This window comes from Pristis pectinata, chromosome 9 (genome assembly GCF_009764475.1).
Source record: "Pristis pectinata isolate sPriPec2 chromosome 9, sPriPec2.1.pri, whole genome shotgun sequence".
NCBI classification, from domain to species: domain Eukaryota; kingdom Metazoa; phylum Chordata; class Chondrichthyes; order Rhinopristiformes; family Pristidae; genus Pristis; species Pristis pectinata.
The window spans coordinates 73,040,262-73,059,105 of NC_067413.1; the positions used below are offsets into that span (position 1 = coordinate 73,040,262).

Below are 18,844 nucleotides of genomic sequence, written 5' to 3' on the forward strand. Positions count from 1 at the left end.
CTAAAACTCACACAGTTGAGGATGGATGTCAGAAATCAATAGAAGTATTCATTTTCTTATTCAAATTTTAAGAAACTCATACCTTTCCTCTTTTGCTTCTGGGCTGTTTTGTGCCAAGGAAACAGAATCCTTTTTCTTCTCTTCTGTGGATTTCTCAACTGTTGGTCCATCTGCAAAATAGCACGTGAATCAAACACCATTTCAAAATATTCATTTCCTCCAAGATGCACTTCGTAAAAATCTCTTACCAAAACGAAGAAGGCAGTGGCTAATGGTCAGAATTTGTTAAGTGCAGCTACTCGGGCTTTTACAAGTGACACACCTACCTGAATTGCTCATGGAAGGATGAATTTACTGAAAGGCAGGTCCAGATCCAAAAAGGTAAGGACCTGCCCACCCACTGACACTGCTGTCACTTGGGGCAGGCCAGTGCAAGCTATTGCTGTGAAAGATCTGAAAGAAAACCAACCGCTGGCAAAACCATATGCTCAGGTTATCAATGCCATCAAGTTCTTCTCCCCCTCCCCTCGCCAAATGCTTCTGTTAAAATGAAACTTTGCCAAGGCTCTATTCCACTAATTAGGCCTGGTGTCAATTATGCATTTTAACTTGAATAAATACTGTCGTAAATTATGAGACGTGTTACTTAACCTCACAGAAAGATGTGGTTTCACCAGGGCCCTGTATAATTAGAAAAGATGCTGCTTGCAAGAAAGACCAACATACTGTCTGTCCTTCTCATTGCTTACTGAACTTCTACCTTAACTTTCAGCAATTTGTATACAAGGACACCCAGATTCATCCGAACACTGACACTTTTCATTTTCTCACCATTAAAAAATAATACTCCATTTCTACTTTTTTCTACAGATTGGATGACCTCTAACTTTTTCCAAGTTATTTTTCCATCTGCTCTGCCCTTGTCTATTTGCTTTGCCTATCCATACCCTGCTGAGGCATCACTATATCCTGTGTACAATCTAAAATGCTGCCCAATTTTGATCTGAATTTTTATTGAGGTTGAGCAGATTTATAGTATTAGCTCTCATGCCAGCATCTCTAATTGCTTACAACAAAAGTGGATGTATGGGAGAAGCTTTGCTCCTGGTGAGGGTCTGAAAGTTTCTTCCACAAAAGAGGCTTGCCAATAAAAAAAGGTGCCACTGTTTTAGGTAGAGTCTACTATCTACAAAAGCAAATGTGTTTGTTGAATAAAAGGACAGAAACAGTACACTCAACCGGGAGTTTGTACATTCTCCCCGTGTGTCTGCGTGGGTTTCCTCCGGGTGCTACGGTTCCCTCCCACATTCCAAAGATGTTTGTGTTAGGAAGTTGTGGGCATGCTATGTTGGCACAGGAAGTATGGTGACACTTGCGGGCTGCCCCCAGAACATTCTACGCAAATATGCACTTCACTGTGTGTTTCGATGTACATGTGACTAATAAATAAATATCTTATCTTATCTCTGGCAACAGAAGAGAAAATCGGAATCGTAAAGTTATGGAGAGATACAGCACGGAACAGTCCCTCTGGCCTAACAAGCCTGTGCTAACAATCAGTCATTTACACTAATAGTAGGTTAATCCCACTTTTCTTTATTCTTAAAGACTCCCACCTCGCCCTCTGCCCCACCACCCACGCACACAAATCGATCACTTACTACACACCAGGGGCAATTTACAGTGGCTAACAGTACCAATCTACATCTTTGGGATGTTGTAGGAAAGCAGGGTACCACAAGGAAACCCATGTGGTTACAGGAAGAAAGCACAAACTCCACATAGACGGCACCCAAGGATAGGATTGAACCAAGGACTTTGGTGCTGTGAGCACCAGAGACCCAGGTTCAATTCTGACATTGGATGCCCAGTCGTTAGTTGGAATCTTCATTTGTTTACCTAACTGGTAGAAATGATCAACCAACAAACTATTTTAAATCACAAAAAAAATCACTCCCTCTGATGTAACATTTGAATCACTGTAAAAAGTTGCTGCCTTTTTACATTCACTTCTGCCTTCCAAAATTTGGAGGTGGCAACTGAAAAACAAAAGATAGATATTAAGATGTCCAAGCCTTTGTTCTCCACTGGTTTTTAAAAGGATTCTCAGTGAATGCCACAATTGTCCTCCAACCAAAAGGTATTGTGGAATGCCACAAAATAAAGCTATCAGAGCAACACCCAGGATAATGACCTTTGGAATACAACATGATCCTTTTGTGGTCAACAGACACCTGTTCAAGTTGAAGTTTATTGTCATGGGCATACATACCCAGGGTATAAATGCCATGAAAATTAGCTCTTTGCAGCAGCAGCACAGCACATTACAAACATGACAAATGTTAATTAACAAAAACTTAAATTAACATAAATTATACACAACTTAAACAAATATAAACATAACAACATTAGTGCAATTTGAAGGAAATATAGTCCGAGGTAGTATTAGATTTGTTCAGGTGGGTTCAATCATCTGATGGCAGTGGGGAAGAAGCTGCTGTTGAACTTTCAGGTGTGGGTCTTCAGGCTCCTGTACCTCCTGCCTGATGGCAGCAACGAGAAGAGGGCACGGCCCAGGTGGGGTCCTCAATGATGGATGTCGCCTTCCCGAGACATCATCTCTCGTAAATGTCCTCAGTGGTGGGGAGAGCTGTACCCATGACGGAACTGGCCAAGTCCAACAACCTGTAGCCTCTGGTATTCCTGTGCATTGGAATTTCCATACCAAGCCATGATACAATCAGTCAGAATGCTTTTCACTGTACATCTGCAGTAGCTTGTTAGAGTCTTCGGTGATATACCAAATCTCCTTATACTTCTAAGAAAGTAGAGATGCTGACACACCTTCTTCATGGTTGTATCTAAGTGTTGGGCGCAGGATAGGTTCTCCAAGATGTTGACACCCAAGAACTTGTAGCTGCTTACCCTTTCCATCCCAGACCATTCAATGAGGACTGGCACTAGTTTGCTTGACTTCCCCTTTCATTTTGCTGACGTTGAGCACAAGGTTGCTGTTGCGACACCACTCAACCAGCTGACACATCTCACTCCTGTACGCCTCCTCGTCACCATCTGTGATTCTGCCAACATCGGTGGTGACATCGGCAAATTTGTAGATGGCTGAGGAGCTATGCTTAGCCACACAGTCGGAGGTAGAGAGAGAGAGTAGAGCAGGGGGCTAAGCATATAGCCCTGAGGTACGCCTGTGTTGATGGTCAGTGAGGAGGAGATGAGGTTTCTGATCCACACTGACTGTGGTCTCCCAGTGAGGAAGTCTAGGACCCAACTGCAGAGAGATGTACAGAGGCCCAGGTCTTGGAGCTTGATAATAAGTTGAACACCGTATATGTTCAGGTTGTCCAGGTGGCCCACAGCAAAGTGGAAAGCCAGCTGCAGATCTATTGTGGCAACAGGCGAACTGAAGAGGGCTCAGGTCCTTATGAGGCAGGAGTTAATTCGAGCCAAACCCATTTCTTGAAGCACTTCATTACAATGGATGTAAGCACTACCAGACAGTAGTCATTGAGACAGGTCACCCTCAACAGTAACAGCATGACATTTTTCAGTTCACATTGGAGAGACCATTCTTCTTAAGAAGTTAACCGCTGTGTCCTACCCATGCTTACTTTTCACTTGTTTGATATGGCATTGCCACAATAACCTATAGCAGACTTTAAGAATCTGGTAGCTTGGCAACCTCATGCTATAGCAATTGGTCCTTCCATAGGAAGAGATACATACATACATAAGCTAAATACCAACTGCATGTTTTCCTGCTACAGATAATTCATTTCTATGTGGCCATAGCCATTAACAAAGGTTAGAAGATATTTCTTTTAAGATGTCTGGGGAGTAGATATAGAGGAGATGTCAGGGGTAAGTTTTTTTACTGAGAGTGGTGAGTGCATGGAATGGGCTGCCGGAAACGGTGGTGGAGGCTGATACGATAGGGTCTTTCAAGAGACTGTTAGATAGGTACATGGAGCTGAGTAAAATAGAGGGCTATGGGTAAGCCTAGTAATTTCTAGGGTAGGGACATGTTCAGCACAGCTTTGTGGGCCGAAGGGCCTGAATTGTGCTGTGATTGTTCTATGTCCTGGGTGCATGTGCCCAATTCTACGAAATGCTATAAATATAGAAATTCTACAAGTGACAAAGCAGGAAAAGTGATTTTGGGTGATGTTCCATCTGCATCTGCTTACTCCTTATGAACTTACATGCAAAATTGCTTTGCAAAACTTTACATTAACCTAACTTTAAAAGAACAACACACAGCCGAGGAAGTTATATAATTCCTCATTGCACACCACCCCCTACCCCCGATTTATATGTATATAAATGATGTTGATAAACGATTTATATGTATATAAATGTATTTAATTGTATAATGCCATTTATACAATTCCCTGCATTCTAATGAGTGACACTGGGAACAATTATTTGCATACTAGTTTAATATGCAGTTTTTTAAAACTCAGAATCACACATTGGAAAATAATTTGCACAATCTTCCCCCCCCCATTGTCTAAAGGTTGTTCAGAGTCAGTAAAACCTGTAAAATAACAGCTGACGTATTGAAAGTTTCATTCTGTATTTATACACGTCCTATAAAGTACCTTTCTTATTTTACCTCACAATGTGCAAGATTTTCTTACAGCTTTCTATTCTCCCACTTTTGACATTGATTTTAATGTACAACTTTATTTTCCCCCTTATCTTCCCAGTACAAGGGCTCACCTTCAGCACTAGCTAGCAATTTACAAAACCTCAGGAAAAGCAGGAAACCTACACATACAGCAATGAACAAGACAGCTTGCAATATTAGGAAGTTAATTTGAGAGCTCTATTGTAACAGAGTACTTCAGACCAACTCAGAACTCCACCAAATCTACACATGACAACTATGCAGTTTATATTTTTACCTTGAAGGTGACTACCTCAGCCACTAAATGGAGACATTTGAGGTTTAAAGAGACAGCACTTGCACTTTGGCATGCATGATCAAATTATACAGAAAGGTATCAAGACCTTAATAACTTTTCAGAAATTATACAAGCATAAATGAAAAAACAAGGAGAGTTAGTCAATGCTATGAAAGGTTATGCACATTCTGAAAGGATAAATAGAATAACCTACAGAGGAGGCCAGTGGCAACTCATTTTTGTCTTTATTGGACCTTCATTACTTCAATACTTTCTATTTAAGGACTTTTAAAATAAACTTTCAACAGCCCCAGAAACAAGATTAATCATCTTTGCTTCTGCTGTGTGTTTGGCAAAGAGTTCCATAAATTATCCATCGTCATAATCCAGATACCACAAGTAATCTTTGCAAGATGGGAAATTAATGGGTTTAGACCAAGTCCAGAGTATATAGTGCCTTACCCAAGAGTTTCTTCCAGGATTTAATGAGCGATTTTGCCAAAGATATGACATCTTCTTCTTTACTTTGCTTCCTGATAGCATTTACAGACATCCCAATTCTGGTAGACTGCAAAACAATGAATGGATATTACTTACCAAATTAATTAGTTCCAATGTTTGAACATAAAGCAACTGCAAAGATTTACAACAAATTTCATTCCCACAGACAAACTTTCGAACAGACCACGATAATTTGGCTGAGGCAGGAGTGGAGCATTACGAAGATGGAACTAGCCCATCTTTGTGATAAAACCACATTGAGATTACATGGATACCAAGGCTATGAAAATCTCAGATAGCTTAGAAAGATGCAAGAAGAAATTAGAGTCTAAGGGTTTGAAGCTTCGTGTACAGAACTGAAAATTATTACATCAATCTTTTTGATGTTGAACTGGAGGAAACTAAATGTGAGACAACTCAGGCTCATAATACAAAGATCAGTGGAGGAGTATAGCTGGGCGTTATCAGCTCACATTTAGAACCAGAGGCCATGCCTTCAGATGATGCTAATAAGGAATAAAAGGGCAGCAGTGAACAGATTTTGGACAGTTTTGTGGCTAATAGTTGAAGGCAAGGAAAAGGTAATTGCAAGCATCTTCTGGTTAAGATGCAACAGGCAAGACTAGTACTGGATGGCAGCAGTCCCATTCATTTGGAAAATGGAGGATGTAAGGGTTGAAAGGTTGTAGGAAGAATAGTAGACCAACATCACAGTCAAATAGTACCTCATTTAACACTCTGATTAGGGCCATTTCACTGCAGAGGCAGAGATGGAAACCCAGTTAGGAAGTGTTTCAACATAGATTGGTTGTAAAGATTTGAAATGTTATAACAGGGTTAAGTGCTTTGATGAAGAAACAAAACAGGACATGAACTAGCAATTTATTATGGAGAGTATGAAGTTTAAGGAAAGGGCCAATGACAGTGATTTTGAATGGTACATTTTTATTAAAAAGGTGACCAGAGGACTTTGGAGTGAACCTGGAGTGCTGGATGAAGTTTTGGTATCCAAGGAAATATATACTTGTCTTGGAAGCAGTGTAGTGCAGATCTATGACACCAATTCTAAGGATGAGGAACCTGATCTAAGAGGTGAGATTGAGCAAGATTGGGGTATATTCAGTTTAGAAGAATGACAGGCAATCTCATTGAGACTCAAAAGATCCTGAAGGAGATTTGACAGGATGAATGACGCAAAGAGGCTAGTTCCTCAAGTTGGAAAGTCTAGAATTAGAAGGGTAGTCTCAGGATAAAAGGTCATCTAGGACACAGATATTTCTTTACATAGGAAGTCGTAAATCTCTGAAATTCTCTATCCCAGAGGACTGTGGATACTTTGTCTTGAATATGTTCAAGATTGAGATCAATATATTGTTGAACACATAGGGAATCAGGAATAAAGCAGACAGAGCAGCCAACTGCTCCGAAGTACAGAATCAACCATGATCATAATGCATGCCAGAGCAAGTTAAGGGACTCTTATGGCCTATCCCTGCTTCCAATGTAATGAAAATAATGAGTGGAAAGTATTTACAATATCATATAACACAGGAGATAAAGTGGAAAGATTGATGTAACTTACAGGAAAACAATTTAATGAGAACAAGAATACTTAGGATAATAGATGGCCAAAAATGGACTATTTCTTTCTTATAATATTATAGCGATACCAGAGGGGAAAAGTGAAGTAATTATCTGTAATTACTAAACATTGGAAAAGCAACTTCCATTTCACATTCTCCAGTTTAGCCTCACAAACAGCATCAGTTTATAAAGATTCAGTGAATATAGAATATTGTAATTGCATCTGTAAATATAGAACCCAACCTAAAAACTACTTATCAAAGACTATTTGCCAGGTACACTTACATTTCAACTATCAATGATTCCATTTCCTTATAAACAAAAAGTACGACTAGAAATTTATCCCAAGTCGGTAGTGCTAAACAGTCATTATAGTAGCACCCATGTGTTGTACTATGCCTGTTAAACTCATTCCACTGAATTTCAGACATAAGAGTACAATGTCCTGACACTACTATACACAATGATTAGCACTATTGACTGGGTATTAAGTTGTTATCTGGTCATTCACGGGACTGTCTCCCATAGGTAATATTCAATCATATCCATAAATCTTCTGAGTTCATGTTCTGTTAAATGAGAATTGTGTTCCAGTGCACAATCTGTGGTACTGAATAGAATTGTGAAATGTTTTTAATATCTGATGCAAAATTAGCATTAAGCTTCAGTAAAAACTTAAGAAGACTGGCAATGAATTTCTAGGCAACAGCCCACGTTTTTCCAACAACTTTGACATAGTACCATTTGCTGTAAGTGTTACTGGTGTACATCTCTATTGACAGTGATATGATTTGATTAAAATTAATTGTTGCTTAATTTTTCTCTTCCAACAAAATAATCTGTTAATTTCACATACTGGCAGTGATCTATCATAATCAATCAAAAACAGATACCAGTTATACATTTTATACAACACTTACAGCAGTTAATTCTACTTTTGTAAATTGTGTAGTTGCTCAGATTTCTGGCTTGTCTCCCAATATGCTGCATCAGAGTGGTTGTGAAGGTACTAATTTCACTTTTCAGTGAGGAAAGAAGTGGCACCTTAGGCACAGGGATTTGCTAGAATTGCATGCAGACAGCCATAAACTACATTCACATCCCCATTAGGGCCTCATCAATAGGAATGGTTTCCTCAATATGCAGCTTGTTCTGGGATATGCAAAGAATTTCCTTTCAGTGAATGCCACATGTATAAAACATTCATGGCTCCTTCAATCTGATGGAGACTGCAATGTTGGACACTTTCAGCAGTCAGCACTGCCCAGAAATTTGGATCCTTCGGGTGGGGGAGTGAGAAAGGGCTACTTTTTACTTCCACAGCTATGTATATCAAAGCACTCTCCAACCACAGCTGTTGAGAGCAGACACAATGACAGCCATGAAATTACCAGGATGACAGTGGCAAATGCTATAGATTTTGAGAAGAAATTTTGTCGCTTGCACCAGTCCACAGGCACACTGCAGTACTAGTCAAGCAGCTGCAGAGACCTCATTGCAGTCTGCAGTGTGATCTTGCAAGCCCAAGACAGAAGCTAGGGCCAAAGAATGAACAGCAAGAAGACCTGGAATGTGAGGGCTGAGAATAAAAAATACACAATTATTTAACTCTAATTGAAGACTTGCATTTCTATATTGCCTTTCAATGCATCCCTAAGCACTTTACAACCAGTTTAAGAATATTTACCACACTTCCAGGGTAATGCAGGAAACATGGCAGCCTCTTTGCACACTTTAATTTCCCACAAACAGCTAGAATGTTATGTACTTTATGGTTGTATCATAACAATCCATGAAGATTCACGTAAAGGAATATTCTCGATCATTGTTTTCTCATTAGACACAAATCAAGAATGGGCTGTTTTAATAAGCAAGATATGGAAGCCTAATTTTATTCATCTGGACCAGCAATGCAACTAATAAAAAAATTTGATAATTGTGGTCAATTCTGAACTATCACCAGGAAAAATACTTAAAAGTTTATATTTTGATATTAAAAACCCAGATGACTCAGAATAGAGCCTGCCACCCCTACCTTCTCTGCCCTACAAAGTGCTATGCTACAAGCTTAACTCTTAATGCCCTCATTCAGTACAGTCTGGTGGGACGAAATGATAAAGACTTGAGAGAAACAAAGGACTGCAGATGCTGGAATCTAGATGAAAAACACAATGATGCTGGAGGAATTCAGCAGGCCAGGCAGCATTTATGGAGAAAAGCAGGCAGTCAACGCTTTGAGTCAGGACTCTTCTTCAGGACTGAGGATAGGAAAAGGGGAAGCCCAATATATAGGAGGGAAAAGCAGAGCAGTGATAGGTGGACAAAAGAGGGGAGGCACAGTAGGCACAATGTGGTGATAGGTAGATGCAGGTAAGAGATAGTGATAGGCAGGTGCAGGGGAGGAGGGGAGAGCAGATCCACCAGGGGATGGGTCGAAGGCAAGGAGAGAGGGGGAAAATAAATAGTAAAGAACAAAAAAGGCTAGGAAAAGGAAGGATAGAAGAAGCAAGGTGGGGTGGGGAGTTGTTTGTGGGGAAGGGGGGTGGGGGTTACCTAAAGTGGGAGAATTCAACGTTCATACCGTTAGGCTGCAAGGTTCCAAGATGGAAAATGAGGTGCTTTCCATCCAGTTTGCGCTTGGAATTCTCCTGGCAGTGGAGTAGGCTGAGGACTGATACTGGGGGGGAGTTGAAGTGACTGGCGACGGGGAGATGCAGATCGCAGTTACAGACAGAGCGCAGGTGTTCTGTGAAATGGTCACCTAGTCTGCATTTGGTCTCACCAATGTAGAGGAGGCCACACTTGGAGCACCAAATGCAGTAGATGATATTACGGGAAGTGCAGGTACTGTCCAGCATCGTCGTGCTTTTCATCATGATAAAGATTTTAATGCTTTCCTTAAGTATTTGGTGGTCTGTGGTCAAAACAGCAATTTCAGTTATGAACAGAATAGTTCGAAAAAAAATAGGCTGATAGTAAAAATAAATGTTATTGCACTTAATAAAAACTTGCATTTACTAAGCAAAATGAAGACTTTCTTTTCTTTTGTAAAAATGTAAAATGAGCGAGAGTACCAGCAGCCTATTTTACATCTCCCAACTTATACTTGCATTAAAATTAAAAGTATTGTTTTTGTTGAAACTTTGTTCCCAAGACAACATACCTGCAAAAGTTCCAAGGTCATAGGAATGCTCTTTAGCTCTTTCAGCAAGTCCAAGGCACCAACCTGTAAAATACAGTTCAACTTTTTAGAATGTAAAAATTCAGAACCAAATAGCCAATGTCAAATAAAGATATACTGAAAGTACAAACAAAACTTCATAGAACAACCTTGGTTGGTAAATCATTTCAGAAATGTTAACAAGCATTTCTGTATGGTTGGATCCCAATCCAAATTAAGGCATCAGGTTGTCATACTTCTACATGAGAATTTTAGAATTCAATAGAACCAGACCAGAGCTTAAGCAGAACAAGGAAATGTTTTAAGGTCCTCATTAGTGCTAGGTGTGCTTTGCTTTATCACATTTCTCCAAAACAGGATATCAAGGAGAACAGACAAGGATCATAGCCCCAGATGACTTCAGATGGCTCCACATCTATTCACTAGATCAGACCTCCAACAATGCCCAAACCTATACAAAATGCCCCAAATTACCTAAAAGAAACCTTTTCAGTCAGCCTCCTAATATCTTTGGTAGCCACACCTCATCTCAAAATGAACCATTTGCCCTCTCAGTTCTGGAGTTGTTCCTCTAAGGTCTTTCACAATATACTATAGTAATTCACAGTTAGGACTGGAGGTGAGGAAAATATTTGGAGTGACCAAGTTAACAAAAAACTGGTTAAATCTCATTTATTAAACACACAGTATATGGCAAGTTTACTAACAATTTGCAATGCAGTCTGTATTTAATCTGTGAAATTGAAAGGTGTAATACTATCAATTTAATTTCATATTAGATGTTAAAGGGTCTGAATAATCTGCAATTTATACTTAACTGTAATTGATGAGAAATAAAGCTGAGAGAACAAGATTAGATGTTATCTTATTTAGAGTATGTATTTTATGAAAATGTACAGTTTTGTTTTTAAAGATGCATATCATCTTTCAGTTTAGAGACAAAGGGCTGATTGTCCTGGCAGCTTGATAACTGGCCCTACCAAGATCAAGAGAAACTTTAAACAGCAATTGTTGTTTATTGATCCAAACATTTATTTACATATACACATTTCCCCAATAGTATTACCCAATCACCCTTAATAAGGTAGCTTAGAGTGATAATTAAACATCACACTCCAATTAGGAGGGTGTGTGATTAATATGTCACTGATCAGCCAACGTATTTTGTCTTTAAGAAGAGTTAAGAGTAACCTTCATTCTTATCAAAAAATTTAGTCTTGTGCTTTCAGTACCTTATGTAAGTATTAGGTGACCAGGTAATGTAAACAGATTTCTTTCAACATGCATTTTGGCAACGTATTGACCTTAAATAGCAGCAGCAAGAAATCAACTGCTCTTGCGTTTTCTGATTCCAAAGTAGCCTTGTTTACATTACAACTTCTAATGCATTTCAGATAAAGTTAGCCACTACCAATACACACAAATGCTTGTTGCAAAATCCACAGGTAGAAAGCCAGACAAAGATGCAGTACTTTGTTGTACTAGACCTGTAGCAACGATTCAAAATTGAGAAGAGAAAATTAGAAATTTAAGATCATCAAATAAAACTTTCCACCACACACACATTACATCTGTGAATTGAAATTGGAACGTCTGAAAGTGTGTGACAACTACAACTTCGAATTGTTCTATCTCACTGCAATCTCAAAAACTTCAAATGCCACATTAATTGCCTAGAAATTGCAGTAATACATTGGAACAGCAAATATTTTGGTTGCCTTCTCACCATCACCATGTCAAAGTTCAAATGTAAACAAGGCCCGATATCAGGCAGGAGGCAACAGCATTTGGAATGGGGTGCACATGGAAGAAAATTGACAGGCTACCATCACTGGTAATCCAGCACTAGGTTAACCTGGTGTGAGTACAGCAAGCCCATTGAAAATCACAGAAATATGGAGCCAGGGGAAAAGTAAAGCTTTCTATGTGATTAAGTTCATTGAGTGTTATTGTTTTTAATTATGCATATTTTTTATTTTTTTAACATTTAATAATTTCAACATTAACTATTTAAAAGAATGTCAAACAAGATTATGACATTTATAAATATTCATCTTATACAGCAAGTTTGACAATTAATGAGCATGGGCCAGAGCCTTACCACTTGCAGTGCCAATCTCATTACTCCAGCTAGCCACTTGGGAGAGGCTCTGGGCCTCGCTGATGTGCTAGAGTTGAGGTCCCAATGGAATTCTGCACCCTAAACTATGTTAGAAAGCCTTGTCCAGGGAGCAGGCAACTGGCAAAGTTGAAGTAGCTGAAGATCAACCCCAATACATTTCTACAATTTAGTCTGTCTTGTCCTCAACTCTTTCACCATTTTAAGTTCATTCTACAATTTGGCAGAGACCTTAAGAACTGGTATATTGACTCTGATCCAAGATTTACCAGCAACCCATGACAAATTGTGCAGAGCATGGCATATTCTCACAACTTCAGTAGTCATGTCCTTTATATAACCAGAATGACACAACCTTCTACATTGCCCTACTAACCTGCCTGCTCTTCAATTTTTGGTTGCATTTCATCACAAAAATATTTATCTTCAGAGATGAACAAACAATTTGAAATACTCCATTAAGGGACAGTGTGGAAGATCTTCATTCAGGACACATCAAGGAATGCAACCATACTGAAGCTACTGTTTAATTAGAAGCTACTGAATATTTTTTTATTCCTAGTTTACAAATGTCACAGCAAAATTCACTTTTACTAATTTTAATCAACTTGTTTCAGTGACAGCACTGTATATTCCTGTCAAAGTCATGGGTACAAGTCTTACTCTCGAATGTGCATAACCCAGAAAGGAATTTCTGTACAATACTGAAGGATTCTCATTGTCATCAGTGCATGGTTTTCATGTCCACAGATCCCTGTGTACTTCAATCCTCTCTGAAGAGTACTGCAGGGCACTCCTGATTAGTTCGAGCAAAAGAACCTCAATTTGAAAACTCCGACAGCATACTCACTAGATTCATAGAGATGCTATAGCTTTCCATGTAATTTCACCAGGCAGTACAATCAGGAACCAAATTGGGGTGAAAAGACAAAAGTAAGAAGAGATAATCCTTCCTCCCCAAGAGAAATACAATAGAACAAATATCCCAAGGATGCCTTGCTGCACCCAGAATACTCTGAGGTGTCTTTTTTTGTGTTCACAAATCACCAAATGCTCAGGGCAGTTCAAAACGAGCTCCGGGTTTACATGGAGAACCTTAAGCGCCACATAAGGAAAACTGGACAATGTAGTATCTATCATCCATTGCCTGAAATTATCCAGAACTGAAGAAACTCCAGGTGACAGTGACCTTCACTCTTACTGGCAAAGCAGTGCTGGTACAAGTACGTGAAGGCAGAAGGTCTTAGCCATCACTGGATCAGAAAATTTTAGCCCCCAAATGCATTCTGATAGCCAGATGCAAGACTGTGCCTCCTGCTACACAATAGGGAGATAACCTCCGTTTCTCATAGCAAGAATGATTTCCAGAGGAAGGCTATCACCTCGTGGACCATGCTAAAGAACTCTTTTTCCTAGTCACCAGTAATTGCTTAGTAAATAATTGCTAAGCATTGACCCCCATCTACACAAAATTCCACCACCAGTCTTTGGTTCCCTCATTTGAAGTCAAAGGAATGGAACTGACTTCCGACAGATGCCTGGCACATCCCTACAATGAAGATACAGTACCCCATTTTGGCCGATGCAAACTTTTAAAAAAAATTTCCATTACATGATATGGCCTTGTCAACATCAGCATTTATTATTTGTCCCCCAAAAAATGGTGATAGGCCACTTCTTAAACACAGCAGTCTATCTGGTGAAGGTAATCTCATAATGCTATTACATAGGGAGTATCAGGATTTAGACCCAGCAACAACAAAGAAATGACAATATATTACAAAGTCAAGGTGGCTGGAACTTGGCAATGATGGCATGAGCATGAGTCTGCTGCTTTTGTTCTACGTGGTTGAGACTACAGATGAGGAGATGCTACAAGAGGCAACTCTGGCATGTAATTGCACTGTATTTTATAGAAGGTACACAGCTCACCAGTCTGCTGGTGATCTTGTGAATGTTTAGGGTGGTGCATAGGGTGTTAATCAAGCCAGTTCCTTTGTTCTGGCTCAAACAGAACTTATTATTTTCTGCTGGACCTGGCTTTCATCTGGACAACTGGAGAATATTCCAGCACAATCCCTGATTGTATCTTGGAGATTATGGAATGCTTTTGGAAGAATCAGGATGTGAATTACTCACAGTACACCTAGGTTATGACATGCTCTTGAAGCTATAAACACATACATGGCTTGACCAGTTAGTTAATGGTCTGTCTGAATTGCATGTGTTTTAAATTTCACAGGCAAGCCTTTATTTTTGCATTGCCTGTGCACTAACATCACCTGTGCACATTCAACATGCTCTGTGTACACAGATCATACACAACGCAGGTAGACCTTGATGCAGTCACTGCCAGATATTTATGTGATACCATGGTAACTTACCACTCAAAATTCCAAAACAACAGGATAGCAAAATCTGACAACATTACAGTCAAACTACTAGTTTGAAGGCACAGTCAGCAGAGTGGGATCCTCAAATTAATCACCAGCCAATAAAGCTCCTGACAGCACATCGAGAAGGTATCATCATCTCCATCTAGTCTTTCTCCTCCACCTTGTTCCACCTCCTGCTGCTTTGCAGAGGCAAAACCTGTGTTCAGTTGTTGCAAGTAGTTTTCATCGTGTGCCATTATTTGCTCGTTGCTGTTACCAAACGATTTTTCGCCACAAAAAGATCATACAGCACTTAAAAAACATGCTTAACCTTCTACATCACTATACTTCCGAATAACAATAGCAGACTATTTGTTTAACTGTTCTGCAATTTATACAAGTGATCGGGCCTACTCGTTTTGGTAGATTGTGGATACGAAGAACACGTGGAAGTCGTGGTATTTTGCAGCTGTAAAACCCACACAAATCAAATGAATCGAATTTCGAAGTTCCAGCACGTTACATTTAGTGCTGTCCATCCGAAGGCTGATAACTTCCCCATTAGCAGGCTCAGGAGTTCGTCCAGTTGTGAACTCCGGAGTTGGCGTCTGACTGTTGCCAAGAAGACGCTGCAGCGCCCTGAATGTTAGGATGGGAAAAGGCGCCCCCCCCCGGGCCCGGGAACGGTCGGCCGATTGTCCGGGCGCGCCTGCGCGCCGCCCCCCTCCCCCCCAACCTCCGGGTCCGGGAACATTCAGCCGATTGTCCGAGCGCGAGGTTGGGCGGCGCGCGTCCCCCGGGCCCGGGAACGTTGGGCGGGGGAAGGCGCGCGCCGGGCCCGCGAACGTCGCCCTGCCTGCGAGCGGGGCGCGCGCTGGGGCCCGGCTTTCTGTGACAGTTGACGGCCTCTCAAAACAACTCACCGTGTTCTTCTTCGACACCATCTTATCTATCTTTTTTGCAATTCGGACGATATCCTCTTCCTCTTTTTTACTCATCGCGCTCGTTCGTTTGCAACCAGCTGAAATGAGCGTTTTCGCCACAGATTTTCCCCCCCAACCCCTCCTCCAGCTTCGGCGAGCCGCTGCCACGGGCGCGAACCGCTCACATAGAGAAAGCCCAAACTAATGGAACGGCCATCATGTAAATAAAGGAAGCGATCTGAACAGCCGCAACTAATCAATACATAGCAACGTCGAATGTTGAGGGTTTCCAGATTTTCCGATCGCTGCTTAAATAATTAATTATTATTTTGTGCGCAGTTTACACCGGCGGTGTAGGTTTCGGCACATTATTTGTAAGAGATTACCCTTTTGTCACCTGACTGATGAGCGGAGCCTGACGGAGGGACATTGATGGCCGCGCTGTGGTGTTTCTGACGCTGCTGCAGGAATGTGTAGGGCTGCATATTGGGATGGTCTTGTGGAATAATTATACCAAAGGTTTTGTTTAAATAGTATTACTTTGATAGCGTAAGTTTAACGTCGCGCTAACATGATGCTTGAAGCAAATCTTAGTCGTCGACATATTTTGTGGTGGCGTTTTGAAACTTACCACACCCACGTCAATTGCGTTTAAACATCTTGTGTTGACTGTGGCTTTATTTTTTTAGAAAAGTAGTAAACACCCAGAATTATATATAACTGGTAAATGTAGCCATGGTTAATGAATATTTCACTGAGAAAAATAAACCTACCATTTAAGTAATATGAAAACGGAATGCAAATAATTGTGTTCATTCTACTGTTGTGCACCATTTACTGGAAAAGAGGCAATATTTAGGGTGAATTCGGATAATTTGGGGTAAAACGAAACGGACATTGTGGAAAATTAACGTCACCTAAGTGCACATACTAGTGCAAGATAAAATTCCAGCTCAGCTTTAACGTTATATTTTTGTGCTGTCATCAAACAATTTCAGATTTGTTGCAAGTGCTAAATGGAGTTGAACGAGTTCACAAATTTGTGTGTAAAATGTTGGGTACGTAACTATGTTATTGTGGTCTTCTAGAACTTGCCTTTGAGTATTAGAATGTACCAAAGGTTTCTTTCCCCTTTTAAAAAAATACTGGAAACTGCAGTTCACTTAGTATAACACCAATTGTCAGAAAAATGCTGGAAGTGATAATAGGACACTTAGAAGAGCATAACATAATTAGGCAGAGACAACGGGGATTTATGAATTTAGCATATTAGACTTCTTTGAGGATATAACTGCCGGGATAGCTAAAAGAGTGCCTGTAAGCTTAATGCATTTGAACTTCCAAAAAATCTGTAATGTAATGAGAGAGGTGCAGCATGAAAACAGGCCCTTCGGCCTATTAAATTCACGTCAACCATTCAACACCCATTTTTACGTTAATCCTACCATAGCCCATTTTATTCTCCCTACATTTCTCTCATCTAACACTAGTAGCTATTTACAATGGCTAATTAACCTACCAACCAACGTGCTTTTTGAATGTAGGAGGAAACCAGAACATCTGAAGGAAGCCCACGTGGGCACAGTGAGAATGCGCAAACTCCACACAGCTGGAGGTCAGGATGGAACCTGAGTTGCTAGCAATGTGAGGCAGTTGCTGTACCACTGTGCCACTCCATATGATGCCATGGACAAGGTTATCACACAAGATAAAGACTCAGAGTTGAGCATAATATATCATGAATTGTTTAACAGTGGGGATAAACAGGTCCCTTTCAGCTGGCAAGTTATAGTTACTAGAGTGCCTCAACAATTTATAATTATACTCGTGGATACATTACAGTTAGTACCTCCCATAATTCAAGTTTTTTAATAACATAAAGATGAGTGAGAAAGTACATTGTGATGAGAATACAAGGAATCTACAAAGACATATAGATTAACCAAGTGAGCAAAAATATGGTGAAATTTGGCAGATGGAGTTTGAGAGCAAATGTGAGCCTATCCACATTGATAGGATGAATCAAAAAGACTGTTATTTAAGTAGTGTGAAATTATTAAACAATGTTACTTAGGAAGACTTAGTTGACCTCATGATTAACAAAACGTTAGCAGATAGGTGCACAAAAACTGAACAATTAAGACGGCAAATGGAAGTTTGGCCTTTAAGGAGAATGGAGTACAAGAATAAGAATCTTGCCATAACTAAAGTCAACTTTGGAGAGGCCCTGGCTGTTTATCTTTGTTTTATGTCTGTTAAACAATCCTCCATTCATGTTCTATATAACCCTCAATTGTATGGGCCCTTAGCTCATAAATAATCCTTTATGTGGCACCACATCAAATGCCTTTTGGAAGTACAAATGCACTACACCTGGCAGGGTCCTTTATCTACTTTATCTCCTCCTTATCACCTCCTTTATCTACCCTGGTAGTTACATCTTCCTGTATTCCAATAAATTTCATAAATTGTGATACCCTTTTCATTAATTCAAATTGACTGCTTAATCTTTTATGTTTCCTAACTATCTTGTTTAAGGTAAGATATATTTGGTTTGTGTGCTATGTGTCAATATCCAAAGGGGAAACATCTCATTACCAAAACCGTCAATAGGGTTGTAGCCCAGATTATGGTGAGGAAGGCCTTCCCTGTGTGATCCTTCCAATACATTTGGGAATCTTAGTTCATGCTGCCCCTGAAACTGTGGCAGGGTAAAGATTTTCATCCACCTCTTCTTGGAGTGAACCTTTGAATGCAAGATGTGGAGAGATGTGTTGCTATCTGTCCTATTTCCTCCCCAGCAGCTCCACGACACGTCATTTATTGCATCCGGTGCGGCCTCCCCTACATTGGTGAAACCCAACGCAGATTGGGTGATCACTTCGCTGAGCACCTTTGTTCCGTCCGCCACAAAAGCAAGGATCTCCCGGTGGCCACCCACTTCAATTCCACATCCCAATCCCATCCTGACATGTCTATCCATGGCCTCCTCTACTGCCACATTCAGGCCAGACGTAGGTGGGATGAACAACGCCTCATATTTCGCCTTGGTAGTCTCCAACCTGACGGCCTCAACATCGATTTCTCTCACTTCCGGTAACCCCTCCCCTCCCCTCCCCCCCCCCCCTTTTTCTCCTTTGTCTTCCCTATTCCTGTGGCTCCCTTCCCCCTTCTCTTTCCCCTTACCCCGCCCTCATGACCAGCCATCCCTTCTCAACCTGCTTCCCTTTATTCCATAG

General features: G+C 40.4%; 1 protein-coding gene across 2 annotated transcripts in view; it reads right to left on the bottom strand.

Annotated features, from left to right (window-relative positions):
- The window catches only part of tcea1 (transcription elongation factor A (SII), 1), a 34,382-nt gene extending 18,145 nt beyond the window's left edge, over positions 1–16,237 (bottom strand). Inside the window, exons 1-4 of one of the 2 annotated variants that reach the window (XM_052022941.1) lie at positions 15,606–16,237; positions 10,171–10,233; positions 5,385–5,490; positions 83–170 (exon numbers count right to left, since the gene is read on the bottom strand). In XM_052022941.1, coding sequence (XP_051878901.1) covers positions 83–170; positions 5,385–5,490; positions 10,171–10,233; positions 15,606–15,680 — 332 coding nt within the window. In that variant the 5' untranslated portion in view covers positions 15,681–16,237. The other variant, XM_052022942.1, reaches the window with a different exon arrangement.
- Between the last annotated feature and the right edge of the window lie 2,607 nt (positions 16,238–18,844).